Source organism: Anomaloglossus baeobatrachus, chromosome 2, assembly GCF_048569485.1.
Source record: "Anomaloglossus baeobatrachus isolate aAnoBae1 chromosome 2, aAnoBae1.hap1, whole genome shotgun sequence".
NCBI lineage: Eukaryota > Metazoa > Chordata > Amphibia > Anura > Aromobatidae > Anomaloglossus > Anomaloglossus baeobatrachus.
The window spans coordinates 780956571-780970845 of NC_134354.1; the positions used below are offsets into that span (position 1 = coordinate 780956571).

Below are 14275 nucleotides of genomic sequence, written 5' to 3' on the forward strand. Positions count from 1 at the left end.
TGCTGCCATCTCTGCTCCTGTGTGTGTAGAAGGGGGCTGGGTGCCCAGGGCTGCCCCGGAGGGAGGGGGAGGCTGGGTGCCGGCGGCTGCCCCGGAGGGAGGGGGGAGGCTGGGTGCCGGCGGCTGCCCCGGAGGGAGGGGGGGAGGCTGGGTGCCGGCGGCTGCCCCGGAGGGAGGGGGGAGGCTGGGTGCCGGCGGCTGCCCCGGAGGGAGGGGGGAGGCTGGGTGCCGGCGGCTGCCCCGGAGGGAGGGGGGAGGCTGGGTGCCGGCGGCTGCCCCGGAGGGAGGGGGGAGGCTGGGTGCCGGCGGCTGCCCCGGAGGGAGGGGGGGAGGCTGGGTGCCGGCGGCTGCCCCGGAGGGAGGGGGAGGCTGGGTGCCGGCGGCTGCCCCGGAGGGAGGGGGAGGCTGGGTGCCGGCGGCTGCCCCAGAGGGAGGGGGAGGCTGGGTGCCGGCGGCTGCCCAGAGGAGGGGAGGCTGGGTGCCGGCGGCTGCCCGGAGGAGGTGGATGCGCAGACCTCTTGCTTTGCCCTCAGGCTTTGAGCCTTCTAATTGTCTTTCCAGGTGCGGGAGCAGGAGAGGTTCATCGCTCAGCAGATCCGCCAGGATGTGAAGGAAAGAAGAGATCAGCAGCTTCAGCAATTAGCGGACGACCTGAGAGCCAAGTGGGAAGCCGCGCAGGCCGAGAAGCTGCAAGCCCTGGAGAAAATCTACCTGTGCTCGCTGAACGCCATCGGAGAAGGACACAGACAGGCGAAGGAAAATGTAAGACGGTCACTCTAATGTGATAGGGTCCTTACATAGTGTCATTGACTGTGAGCTTTTGTCCGCTGTTATCAGCCAGCTCAGGCCGGGGAGAGCCCCGATAGTCCTGCGTGAGGAGCGGGTTGGCAATATGTGGATGATGTATATTATGAAGCCGATCAGACGTAGCATTATAGAGCCAGTTCCCCAACCGACAGGAGAGCACGCGTTCTCCTCCATCCTTCCATTGTTTCTTGAGCCACGTAAGATCCTGACGGTGTCCTCCTGCTTTAAGGCTTTGTTTAAATCCTCTTCTGCAGCCTCCTAATTTATTGCTCTTTTGACCTGAGCAGTCATCAATGTTCGTTATTTAATTTGTTTCATTTTGTTTTTTCCTTCAGGAGCCTGATTTGAAGGCGATCCAGAAGACAAATGCTGTAAATAAAGAGAAAGCCGAGAAGAGGCACCGAGAGGCACTGAAAGAGTTAAAACAGCACAAAGAGAAACAGCTCAGGGCACAGTCCTGGTAAGTGGAAAAATCACGTACCATAAGAGCCTTGAAACATAAGTCTGGTAATTTCCATGCCCATCAGATAACGGAACTTGTCCTTACAGTAATCTGTTGCTTTGCCTTTAACGCTTTCAGACTTTTGCTATATTGTTCAGACAAGAAGCATAGATAAATGACTAGATCCAAAATAATGAATACAGACAATTAACACTACTTATGATATTCAGCTATTAAAAAAATAAATGAGTAAATAAAAGCTCCTCCTTTTGAAAACACACTTTTTCCCTGCCGCCCATGACAGCACCACATGAGAGATAGGTTCCGCCCACATCAGGACAGGAAACCCACTGATAAAAAGGCGGTACCTCTCCTCCACATCAGTTTGGTTTCCTGTCCTGGTATGGACAACCCATTGCTGTCCCAGGTCCGACCCCGGTGTGGAAGCCTGGTACTTACCTGAAGCCGGTGCTCGGGCCTGGCTGCACCCCCCCTCGGTCTCAGACCTCTGCGGCGGTGAGGCGCGGGCCTGGAGCGGGAGCTCGGCCCGGCGTCGCTCCAGGGATGTGCGCACTCACGGCGGCCGCTGGAAGGCTTGTCCCTGCTGGGCAGCACGCTGGAGTGAAGCTGGACGCTCCGGCCGGAAGTGACGCGATTCCATGGTGACGTGCGCAATGCGACCAGGAAGTGACTGGTGTGCGCATGCGCACTAGGATCCAAGATGGCGGCGCCCTTGTAACGAGGGGATTCTCTGTTTCAAATATGACCGGCGCTTGGGACTGGTGAGTTTTTTCTCCTCCATTGTTACCATTATGGCAGGAGATTCACCCCGCAGCAAGGAGCAGCGCAAGGAGTCGCCACAGCGTGGCTCGGAACGCGGCTCTGCGGATCGTTCCCGGAAGGCTGTATCCAGTCCGGGCAGCGTTCGGTCGGTGGGTCCCAAGAGGTCCAAGGGAGATAAGAATCCGCCTCCTGATCCGGTATTGCCAGGAGTCGTGGGGGTGAGTGGACTTCGTGGTCTTCCATGTTTCTAAGTCCCCGTTTCCGTGTCCCCTCTCTTGTTAGGTACCGAAAAAAATGTGCCTCCAAGCAGCGTCACAAGGAATGTGCCATATGCCAATCCTCCCTGTCTTCGGATTACACCAAGGCCCTGTGTGCAGGCTGTATCCAACAGACCCTACTCAAAGAGGGGCCGGGGTTCTCATCTGAATTGCGTTCCATTATCAGAGCAGAAGTACAGGAGTCCCTTAAATCCCTTAAGGGGTGCAAGAGGCGCAAGAAATCCCGTCGTCCTAAGCTGTCTACTGCCGATACCTCGGCGGGTTCGGCTCAGGGCTCTCGGTCGTCGGGCTCCTCGGGATTCTCCCCTCCGTTTCTGGCTCCTCTTCCTCTTCCGATGAAGGTGGTCGTCCTTGTTCCCTACAGCAGACGTAGGACCTTTGGTGAAGGCAGTACGTTTGACCATGGGCATAGTGGGACCCCAGGGGGCCCGAATCTACCCAGGATGTCATGTTTGGGGGCTTGGATTCCAGGAAGCGTAAGGGGTTTCCATTCCCCAGAAGGTTCAGAGTCTCATTGCTGACCAGTGGAAAAAAGTGGACAAAAGGTTGAATCTTAGCTCTTCCCTTAAAAGGAAGTACCCTGTGGATGAGGAAGCGTCTACCTCTTGGGATAGAACCCCGAAAATTGATGTCGCTATTGCCAAGGCGTCTCGTTCCACTACCTTGCCGTTTGAGGACTTGGGGTCCCTTAAGGATCAGCTGGATAGGAAGGCTGATGGTTTTCTGAGAGGTACATGGGAGTCTACGGCAGGTGGCTTGCGCCCTGCCGTGACCAGCGCCTGTGTTGCCCGGTCTTTAATGGTGTGGCTTCAGCAGTTAGAAGACCAGTTGCGCAATGACACTCCTAGGAAAGATATTTTCTTCATCGTTCCTATGGGAGACCCAGACCATGGTGTATAGCTACTGCCCCCGGAGGACACACAAAGTTACTACACTCAAACGTGTAGCTCCTCCCTCCTAGCATATACACCCCCTGCTAGCCAGTCCTAGCCAGTTTCTTGCTTTGTGTCAGGAGGATCCACACACACACATGCATCCCTTTTTGATTTTTCATTTTTTACAAAGATTTGGAAGAAAAGCGGGTCCACTGGACCCCCGGCATGTCCCTTCACACTCCCCTGGCGGCAGTGCTGTTAAGGTTGACTTCAGGGCAGGAGCCCTTCATGCCGCGCTCCTTCAACATCCCTTAGGGGCTCTGATTTGAAGTGGGAGCCAACACGGTTCTCACTGCCTTGCAGGAGACCGGCCTCCATCCGCAGCCCTTGTGCAGGACCCTGCTGGACGGAGCACTGACCCCCACCCCCACAGGGACTGGACCCTGCGTCTCAAAGCTAAGTATAGAGACGTTTATTCAGAGGGTCTTTCTGCATGTGGGGCACTTTTATTGGGGGGGACAGTGATTGCTGAATAATGCTGCTTTGTTTACTGTGTTTCCGGCCGGTTCCACAGTTTTTACTGAGAACCGCGCCGATGAGGCCTGATTTTCGGCCGCATGCATAACTTTAGGCCCCGGCTTCAGCCGCGGCCTAGTTTCGTTTCGTTCCCCTGCATGTCAGGCATGCAGGGGGACGCTGCAGAGCCGCCCGCCGGCCGCTCTGCACAGGGGAGGACGCTCCTTTTTGAGGTGATGATTCCCTCCCCTGTACATCTCCTTCGCCCTCCGATTCCCGCTCCTGGTTAACCCCCGCCTCCCCCCTCACTCTGGCGCCATTTTCTCAGCGTCTTAGTACACTGGTCGGCGCTGGCTGCCCTGCAGCACAGGGAGGGAATACTGGCTGAGGGTCCAGGCTTGGAATCCGGAGGGCACTCATAATATGGCCTGATAAGTCACAACCCTGGTTGTGCACTTTTTATACACTCTCAGGCATTCTGAAGGAGTTAATTCTTTATCATAGAATCTCCTCCTCAGCAGCATGACACTCTCAGGCATGCTGAAGGAGTTAATTCTTTATCATAGAATCTCCCCCTCAGCAGCATGTCTCACTCTAGCAGCTAAGCTCCAAGGCTGTACTCTACATGTGCTGCATGTAACCTCATATTGCCTGAACCGGCACACTGTAATGGTTCTTAGGTGGGAGTCCCCCCAGGCTGAACCCCTGTCTTGGGTATTCTACCCATGCTGGACAGAGCCCCCACCTCTGCAGCATGTCTCACAGAGCGAGGCTGCAGGCTGTTTCTTTATTATCCACTGCAGGTAGTCTCGTACGGCTATACCGAGCTCCTAACCACTGTGGCCCCTCAGCATGGGGGCTCATTAATGGTCCCTCCAGCTGCTCCGGTTTTGGTGGCTGACCCCCATAGGATTCCTATTTCCAGGGGTCGGCTGTCCCGGCATCTGCTGAGCATGCAGTTCCCCTCTCAGGGCGTTTTCTGCTCGCTCGGCCAAGCTCACAAGGGACTCTCCTTCTGGGCTCAGACCCCGTTCTCCTGACAGGGAGACGCAGGGTCCCCTGTCCTCCCCGTCCCGCAGCTCCGATTACGAGCTGATTCACCGGACGAGGAAGATGTCTCTACCGCGGACACGGACGCTACTTTATGTACATTGATCCGTCCGTAGGTGACGCAGATGCGAATGATTGGCTTGCGTCCATTATTCTTGTGTCCGCCTGATCAGGGGAGTATTCCCCGCTGGCAGAAAGGCACAGTTTACTTTTAGCAGGTCAAGGAGTGTGTTACTTAACCACTCCAGTTTTCAGCCCGCTGCGTCCAAGCCCACAGCCTTTCCTGCAGACCCCACAGCGGGGTTCTGCTGCCTGTCTCCCCCTCCCTTCAGAGAGGGTAGCCACTCCGGTCTAGACTGCCCGGTTAGTTGTATCAGTGGCTGACGGCACCTCTATAGGATTCTACCGTACATTAATTTTGTACTGGACCTCAATCCGCTCTGAGATGAAGCGTGTTTCTGAGGACTGTTTCCCCTGTCCACCAATGGTGGTCAAGAAGTGGGCTCATTCACTTCAGGTGGCTCAGCCCGGACCGTTATGTCAGTGGCTGATGGCTCCTCACTTAAGGTTCTGCGGTCCACCCGGTTGTCCTTTGGGCCAAGTCGGTATGGGAACGGCAGGAGCTTGTTCTCCTCAGCTTACAGCAGTGCGGTTTTTTGTAACTTCTCTGCTTCTCTGGAGGAGATGCATTCTCTCACAGGGACTCTATGCCCAAAACGGTTGCCTGAACTCCAGACTTCAGTCTTTTCATCCTCTGCCAGGTCTGCCATGCTAGACGCCGCACGGCGGTGGTCTGGGCTACCTTCCTCGCTATCCGCAGGCTCCTGTGGCTTCGAAATTGGAAGGCAGATGCCTCTATGGAGGTTCCTGGCTGGGCTCCCCCTTGGTGGGCCCAGTTTCCCCGGAACCAAGCTGGGTGAAATTAAGGAAGCTCTTGGCGGGGAGTGTGCTTCCTCGCCACAAACCTAAACCAGGGAACCTGTCCAGGGCAGGAATCAGTTTAGGTTTCGATGGTTTCCGTTCCTCCATCTGATCGTCCTCTAGCTCAGCCTAGGTTCATGGAACCAAATGGCTCGAAGCTGCGTCTTCAGAAGACCGCAGGAGATGTTGTCACTGAGTCAGTTTCATCCGAGCTATTTAGCCACGCCAACAACCTCCTTGGTCGGTGGCAGGCTCTCTCCATTTGGTGACGTAGAGTTCTAACACGTCTCCGTTAAATGGGGGCGACATTATATCTCCCTGGGCTACAGGATGGACTTCTGTCCACCCGCCAAACAGATTTTTTCTGTCAACTCCTCCCGGCTCCAAGGCCGCCGCCTTCTCACAGGCTGTGGCATTTCTTGCTGGCCAATGGAGGAATTGTACCGGTTCCCGACTGGGAACGGTTCTGAGATTTTTGCTTAAATGTATTCCTAGTCCCCGAAGAGGGCGGTGCCTTCCGACCTGGATCTTTAGCTTTTCAAGCATGGCCAGGTGGGGCGTTTTCACATGGAGTCTCGGTTTTGTTCCGTGTGTTTTTCTCACCGGATCAATCAAGAGCCCAAGGAGATTCCTTAGCAGCCATCGGCATCAGAGCTGCCTATCGGCAGGAGTCAATCGCAGTTTCTCACCAGCGTTGACTACGTTTTGACAATTGGAGTGGTCCAATTCGTGGCTCTTCCCTTGGGATTAGCCAAGGCCCCTCGAATTTTATCATTGAGGCAGCTGTGATTACGGTCCTTGCCCCCCTAGGGTTTGGCAGTGATCTTTTGCCCTGGTCAGCCTTCTTGTTGGGGCTTCATCCTGTGCTGACTCTTAGCAGAGTGCTTCGCTCACTCTCGCCACGCTGACCTATTCGGGTGGCTTGTCTTTCTGTCTAAGTCCACTCTGACTTCGAACCAGGGGCGTCAATGGAAGCGGTTCCTTGCCCAGTTTCCCCTGCGTCCTCTGAGTCTGGATGTTTTCCGCTGTACAAGCGAACTCAATCCTCCCACGGGGTGGTGGCTTCGCCACTGACCAGAGGCTCGTTTTCAGTGGTGGCTTCGGCCACTCTGTCTCAGGGGCGCTCGTCTCTGGCCCGTCCCGGGTGATCCTCACCAGGATGCTAGCCTATCCGCCTGGGGAGCAGGATATCTCCACCGTGGAGCGCAGGGCGCTTGGACTCTGTCCGAATCAGCCCTCTGGATCAATGTGCTGGAAATCACTGCTGTATTTCTGGCTCTCCAAGCCTTCCCCATCTGTGAGCGGCTAGGCACATTCGAGTCCAGTCGGACAACGTGACAGCGTTTTCCTATTTCATCCAGGGCGGGACGCTCAGCCGCCTGGCAATCTTGGCGGCTCAACATTCCTCAGTGGACAAGGGACTCCTAGTCCACCGTATCCGCAGTCCACATCCTAGATGTGAAAACTACGAGGCAGGCTATTTCAGCTGTCCAACCGCGGTCCACAATCCTCAGGTTTTGCGGTAGACACACTGGTTCATGTTTGATCCCAGCTTGTCTCTTTTCGAATTTCACCCCCTACCTCTTGTCCAGAGTCCTGCGCAAGATCGGTAAAGGGGGCCGTCGGGTCATTCTTCCAGACTGACCCAAGCGGGCTTGGTCCTCTGACCTGCTCCTTCTGTCTGTTGGGTTGCCATGGCATCTTCCGGACCGTTCAGACCTTTTCTCAAAAGGTCCGTTTTTCCCGTCAGAGTTCTTGACGGCATAGCTCTTGAGTCCTGGATCTTAGCGACTTCTGATATCCTTCCCGAAGTCATCTCTGCCTTGACTCGAGCTCCAAACTGTCCTTTGACCTTTTTGGCCTAGCTGACCCTCCTGTCCCTTCCACAGTCCGGTCTACAGCTAGGACTATCCCTCATTAAGGGACAGGTCTCGGCCCTGTCAGTATGTGCCAGCGGCGTATCGCCCGGCTGGCTCCGGTGCGCTCCTTTAAGGGCGCATCTCACATCATTCCGCTTTTCCGGCGGCCTATGGAGACCTAGGACCTAAATCCGGTCCTCCCGGTTCCCGGAAACCCCCCTTTGCGCCTCTTGGGGAGGTTTTGTTGTTTCATCTTTCACAGAAAGGTACACCTTCTAGTGGCTATAATTTCCCGCCTGAGAGTTCTGGCTGCACTCTCTCGGAGTCGTCCCCCTTTTTTGGTCTCTTGCATCAAGACAAGGTGGTCTTCGTCCGACTCCGGACTTTTTTCCCTAAGGTGGTTTCTGCCTCCACCTTATCCGGGGCAATTTTCCTGCCTTCCTTTTGTCCGGCTCCTGTTCATCGCTTGAGGAAGCGTTGCATATCCTGGATCTGGTGCGGGCGCTCCGGATCTATGTGTCTCGCACCGCCGTTATTAGGCGGTGCACCTCTCTAGTGCTGACTGGTCGTCAGCGTAACGGTCTCTCGGCATCTAAGCTGTACCTGAAGTTGGCCTAGGTCGGCCATTTCCGAGACCTATGAGTGTACTCAGGTGCCTTCCCCGCTGGGGATCGGGGCACATTTGGTCAGACCTGTCGGCGCCTTTATTTTTGGGCTTTCAGGCACCAGGTTGCGGCTCAATAGGTCTGTCAGACTGCAGCTCAAATTAGTCTGCATGCTTTTTCGAAGCACTCCCAACGCATGCTCATGCTTTGGCAGACGTGGGCTTGGACAGACGCATTTTTCCGGCGTCTGTCGCCCATTTGTGAAGTTAGGTTTGCCTGCTTCTCAGTTGTCTGTTTATTCCCACCCATGGACTGCTTTTGAACGTCCCATGGTCTGGGTCTCCCATAGGAACGATGAAGAAAAAGAGAATTTTGTTTACTTACCGTAAATTCTTTTTCTTATAGTTCCGTCATGGGAGACCCAGCACCCTCCCTATGCCTGTTGGCAGGTTTCTTGTTCCGTGTGTCTTCACCGGCTGTTATTGTTGTAGACAGAGGTTCCGGTTCTTCCGGTTTTTACTCTGTCTCTCTTATGGGTGGATGTCCTCCTTCAGCTTTTGCACTAAACTGGCTAGATCTGGCTAGCAGGGGGTGTATATGCTAGGAGGGAGGAGCTACACGTTTTTGAGTGTAGTAACTTTGTGTGTCCTCCGGGGGCAGTAGCTATACACCATGGTCTGGGTCTCCCATGACGGAACTATAAGAAAAAGAATTTACGGTAAGTAAACAAAATTCTCTTTATCTCGTCCTTGCCCTTAATACAGGGTGCTGCTGCCTTTATGGCTGATGCCTCGGTTGATTCTTTAAGACTGTTTGCCAGGTCGGCGGCGCTTTCCAATTCCGCGCGTCGGGCCCTCTGGCTGAAAACTTGGAAGGGTGATGTCCAATCCAAGGGGCGACTATGCAGCATGCCTTGTGAAGGTGCCTATCTTTTTGGCTCTGGCCTGGACGACCTCCTCACTAAGGCATCCGATAAGAAACGGGTTTCCAGTTTTTCCGGTGGCGTCCTCTCGCAGCCGGCCCTTTCGGAGACGTCAGTTTTTCGCAAAGAAGTCTCAAAAACCGCAAGATCAGTGGAAGGACCGTAGAAAGAATACCTCGGGCTTTCTCTTTGGCAAGCACTCCGATAATAAGCCCAAGCCCTCTCAATGACGCCTGTCATCAGGTAGGGGGTCGGCTGTCCCTCTTCCTCCATGCATGGCAGGCAATCTCCTCCAACAAGTGGCTCCTTCAGATTGTGGCGGAAGGGTTAAAATTGGACTTCCGTTCACCCCCTCGGGGGTCTCTCATAATAACATCCTTGCGGTCCCCAGAGCGGCAGATGGCCTTGGAAGTAGAAGTGCTAACTCTCCTCTCGAGGAAAGTCGTTCAGGAGGTCCCCATAGGTCAAGAAGGGGACGGCTTTTACTCAACACTGTTTCTGGTTCGGAAGCCGGACTCCACCTTCCGCACCATCTTCAACCTGAGGAGCTTGAATTTGCATCTGGTGCAGCGAGCCTTCAAAATGGAGACCATGAAGTCAACTGTCAGACTGTTGTATCCAGGGTGTTTTATGGCGGTCCTCGACTTGAAGGACGCCTATTATCACATCCCTATTTTTCCGGCTCACCGGCGGTTCCTCAGGTTCGCACTACACGTCTCCGGGAGGCTGAGACACTTCCAATTCGCAGCGCTGCCATTCGGGCTTTCCATGGCCCCGCGGATCTTCACCAAAGTCCTCGCAGAGGTCATGGCACATGTCAGGGAACAGGACATATTGATCGTTCCGTATCTGGACGACCTCCTGATAGTGGGTCAGTCGGAGTCTCTATGTGCGGCTCATGTGACCAGGGTCATCACCATCCTGGAAGGCCTGGGGTGGGTGGTGAATCTGCGGAAGTCCAGACTCCAGCCTCTCCAATGTCAGGTCTTCCTGGGTCTCGTCCTGGACTATAAGAGTCAGTTGTGCCACCTGCCGGTGGACAAGGTCACCAGGATCTTGTCCTTAATCTCTTCCGTAAGGAGTTGCCCAGGCATGTCCTTACGGCAGGCTATGTCGCTGGTCGGGACTCTTACCTCTTGCATCCCAGGGGTATGGTGGGCCCAGCTGCATTCCAGAATCCTCCAGTTGGAGGTCCTTCGGTTTCAGAGACTGTTTGGAGGCTGTTTGGAGAAGAAGTTGACCCTGTCTGCAGACTCCTTGCACTCCCTGGGTTGGTGGCAGGACCCCTCTCACCTCCGGACGGGGGTTCCTTGGCTTTCCCCGGTCACGGACACTATAGTCACGGATGCCAGCCGTTGGGGGTGGGGCGCCCATCTGCGCCAACAGGTGCTTCAAGGTCCCTGGGACGCTCGGTTGGTCAGACAGTCCTCAAACTACAGGGAGCTCATGGCGGTTCTCAAGGCACTAGAGGGGTTCCTCCCCTTCTTGAGAGGTCGCCATGTTCTGGTCTTTTCAGACAACAGGGTGACTGTGGCGTACGTCAACCATCAGGGAGGCACCAGATCCCCTTCTCTTCTGGCTCTGACTATGCGCATCTTCCAGCTAGCCGAACAACATCTCTCCTCATTGACAGCTCTTCATATCAAGGGGGCGGAAAACGCGGAGGCAGACTTCCTCAGCCGGCACTGTCTCAGTCAGGGGGAGTGGTCCTTGGACCCGGGGGTCTTTCGCAAGCTCACGCTTCTATGGGGTGCCCCTGTTCTCGACCTGTTCGCTACCAAGGCGAATCGGAAAGTGGACAGGTTCTGCTCTCTCAACCCCCGAGACGATCCTGTTGCCCTCGATGCCTTCCAGATGTCTTGGTCTCACGGCCTCCTGTACGCGTTTCCTCCCCTGATCCTGTTGCCTTCGGTTCTCCGGAAAATCCGGACCGACAGAGCGGAGGTTATTCTCATCGCCCCCTTCTGGCCGAAACGGGCATGGTTTTACTGGCTGCGGACACTGTCTCTGGTGGATCCTTGGGTTCTCCCGGACGCCCCTCATCTCCTGTCCCAGGGCCCAGTCCGTCACCCCCCCGACCCGGCTCTCCATTTGACGGCTTGGCGTTTGAGCGGCGGCTGCTAGCTCGACGGGGGTTTTCCTCTTCCTTAATCGATACTCTTCTTCGCAGTAGGAAAGTGGTCACCACGGCCATTTACGGTAGGGTCTGGAAGCGCTTTCTCCTTCAGTCGGGGGCTCGGGCGGAGGGCCCCCCTCCTATCTCGGCTATTCTAGAATTCCTCCAGAGGGGGTTGGAATTGGGGCTCTCCACCAGTACGCTCAAGGTGCAGGTGTCGGCCTTAGGGGCTCTGTTTCATTGTAGTCTGGCACAGAATGAATGGATTTGCCGGTTCATTAAATCTAAGTCCAGGTCTGTGCCTGTTCAGGCTCCCAGGGTTCCCCCATGGGACCTTAATTTAGTGTTGGATGCCCTCACAGGGCCACCGTTTGAGCCCTTAGGGGAAGTCCCTCTCAAACTGCTGTCCCTTAAGGTTTTTCTCCTCGTCGCACTCACCTCGGCCAGGCGGGTGGGGGATCTCCAAGCCTTGTCTGTGGTTCACCCTTATACCCAGATTCTGGATGATAGGGTAGTGTTGCGGACTGATCCCTTCTACTTGCCCAAGGTTTCTACACCTTTTCATCGGTCCCAAGAGATCGTGCTCCCTTCCCTCTGTGACCCCCCTCGGAACGAGAAGGAGGCTAGGTTACACACGTTGGATGTCCGGAGGGCCTTAGTCACGTACCTAGATAGGACTAGGGAATGGAGGAAGTCTCAGGTCCTGTTTGTCACTTTTCAGGGGCAGTCCAGGGGGCATGGGGCTTCTAAAGCTACCTTGGCCAGATGGGTCAGGGATGCCATCGGTTTGGCGTACTCGGCTAAAGACGCCACTCCTCCTCCGGGCATAAGGGCGCACTCCACTAGAGCAGTGTCTACGTCTTGGGCAGAGAGGGCGAATGCCTCTATTGACCAGATCTGTCGGGCGGCTACTTGGTCGTCTCCTGGGACTTTCTTTCGGCACTATAGGCTGGACTTGTCCTCCACAACTGACCTTTCCTTTGGGAGACGGGTCTTGCAGGCGGTGGTCCCTCCCTAAGGTGGATGGTCTATATAAATCTCTCATGTGGTGCTGTCATGGGCGGCAGGGAAAAATCTTAATTACTCACCGGTAATGGGATTTTCAATAGCCCATGACAGCACCCTTAGTTCCCCCCCTTTTCACTGGTTGTGGGCACCCTTCGGGGAGTGTTAGTTATGGGTGTTTTTCCTTGGGTGGTGGTATGATTAATCTGTTTGTTGTGTTTTGTTGGTCCTCTCTGGCTCTGAAAACCTACTGATGTGGAGGAGAGGTACCGCCTTTTTATCAGTGGGTTTCCTGTCCTGATGTGGGCGGAACCTATCTCTCATGTGGTGCTGTCATGGGCTATTGAAAATCCCATTACCGGTGAGTAATTAAGATTTTTTTTTTTCTTGCATAAATGCAAGGAGTTGGGACAAAAAATCTTTTGCTTTTTGGTTTTCGTTAAACATTTTGCACTATCTGCCTGTTTTAGCTTCTGTGTCACAGAATGAGCTAACTGAGGATCTGGCAGTGAGCTCTGCGCGACAATCGAGACTGTCACTTTTATCTGACTTTCTTTTTTTTTTTTCTCTCAGCTATATGATCCCAGACCTCAGCAAAGTAGAATACGCAAGGAAACAAAAAGCCAAATGGTGGAAAATGTTTAATGAAACCCAATTGAAACAAAATGATTTATAGCCACAAAAATATTGTTCCTAAAAAAAAATAAATTCAATAATGGCACCGTTTTCATGTATGTTGGCTCTATATATAATACCTGACGTGACGTCTGTCTCTTACGTGCACAGTAAAATATGCAAAATCACAATTTATTTATTTATTTTTTTTATTTATTTATTTCATGTTTATTATTTATTTTTCTTTTTCGCTCCTAATTGGGAGACCCAGACAGTGGGTGTATAGCTACTGCCTCTGGAGGCCGCACAATGAACTACACTTAAAAGTGTAAGGCCCCTCCCCTTCTGGCTATACACCCTCCCGTAGGAGTACGGATTCCTCAGTTTTAGCTTTGTGCGCAGGAGGTCAGACACGCACGCATTGCTCCATTGTTTTTAGTCAGCAGCAGCTGCTGACTATGTCGGATGGAAGAAAAGAGGGTCTATACAGACTCCCAGCATGCTCCCTTCTCACCCCACTTATGTCGGAGGTGTTTGTAAGGTTGAGGTACCCATTGCGGGTACGGCGGCAGGAGCCCACATGCTGATTCCTTCCCCATCCCTTTTTACAAGGCTCTGGGTGAAGTGGGATTTACCGGTCTCCAGGCACTGAGACCGTGCTCCATCTACAGCCCCTGGAGAAGATGCTGGATGGAGCGGAGTACATCAGGGACATGGCCCTGCTTCCTCAAGGTACTCTGTCCCCGTGCATTTGGCGCTCACACCACAGCATGCTGGGTGTTGTAGTGCGCCGGGGGACATCAGCGCTGCGGCGCTTGTGCCATGGCCTCATTCAGCTTCGCTGAAGCAGGCACACTTATGGGAATCGGTCGCGCCGGCCGCTGGGACTGCGGCGCGGCTGGCACTTGTAGTGCGCCGGGGACTTCAGCGCGGCCTGCGCTTTTACGGCGGCCACGCTGATAACTAGAGTCCCCGGCTTTTGCGGCCTGCTTCCGTTCGTTCCCGCCCCCAGACCTGCCAGTCAGGAGAGGGGCGGGACGCCGGCCACTTCGAGGAATCGGTCGCGCCGGCCGCTGGGGCGGCTGGCACTTGTGGTGCGCCGGGGACTTCAGCGCGGCCCGCGCTTTTACGGCGGCCGCGCTGATAACTCGAGTCCCCGGCTTTTGCGGCCTGCTTCCGTTCGTTCCCGCCCCCAGACCTGCCAGTCAGGAGAGGGGCGGGACGCTGGCCAAGGCATCAGCGCTGAGGGCTGGAGTCTTTTTTACATACTCCAGCCCTCACAGTCGGCACAGAGGGGACACTGTTCCCGCACTTTTGTTTGGAACCTCCCACGGACCGCCCCTCTCCACAGACGCCGGCAGCCATTCCTGCTGACACGTTGAGCTGCAGAGGGGAGCCGGGGAGACCCAGACAAGGAATTCTGCGCCTCTTACCCGCTATTCAGCGGGCGGTAAGCAGCCCTCAGGGCTCACCCCCTCTGG

At 54.9% G+C, this 14275-nt stretch overlaps 1 protein-coding gene across 1 annotated transcript in view; it reads left to right on the plus strand.

Annotated features, from left to right (window-relative positions):
* The window catches only part of LOC142290039 (uncharacterized), a 218899-nt gene that overhangs the window by 16563 nt on the left and 188061 nt on the right, over window positions 1–14275 (plus strand). Inside the window, exons 5-6 of the mRNA XM_075333986.1 lie at window positions 562–762; window positions 1143–1267. Coding sequence (XP_075190101.1) covers window positions 562–762; window positions 1143–1267 — 326 coding nt within the window. The remainder of the gene's footprint in view (window positions 1–561; window positions 763–1142; window positions 1268–14275) is intronic.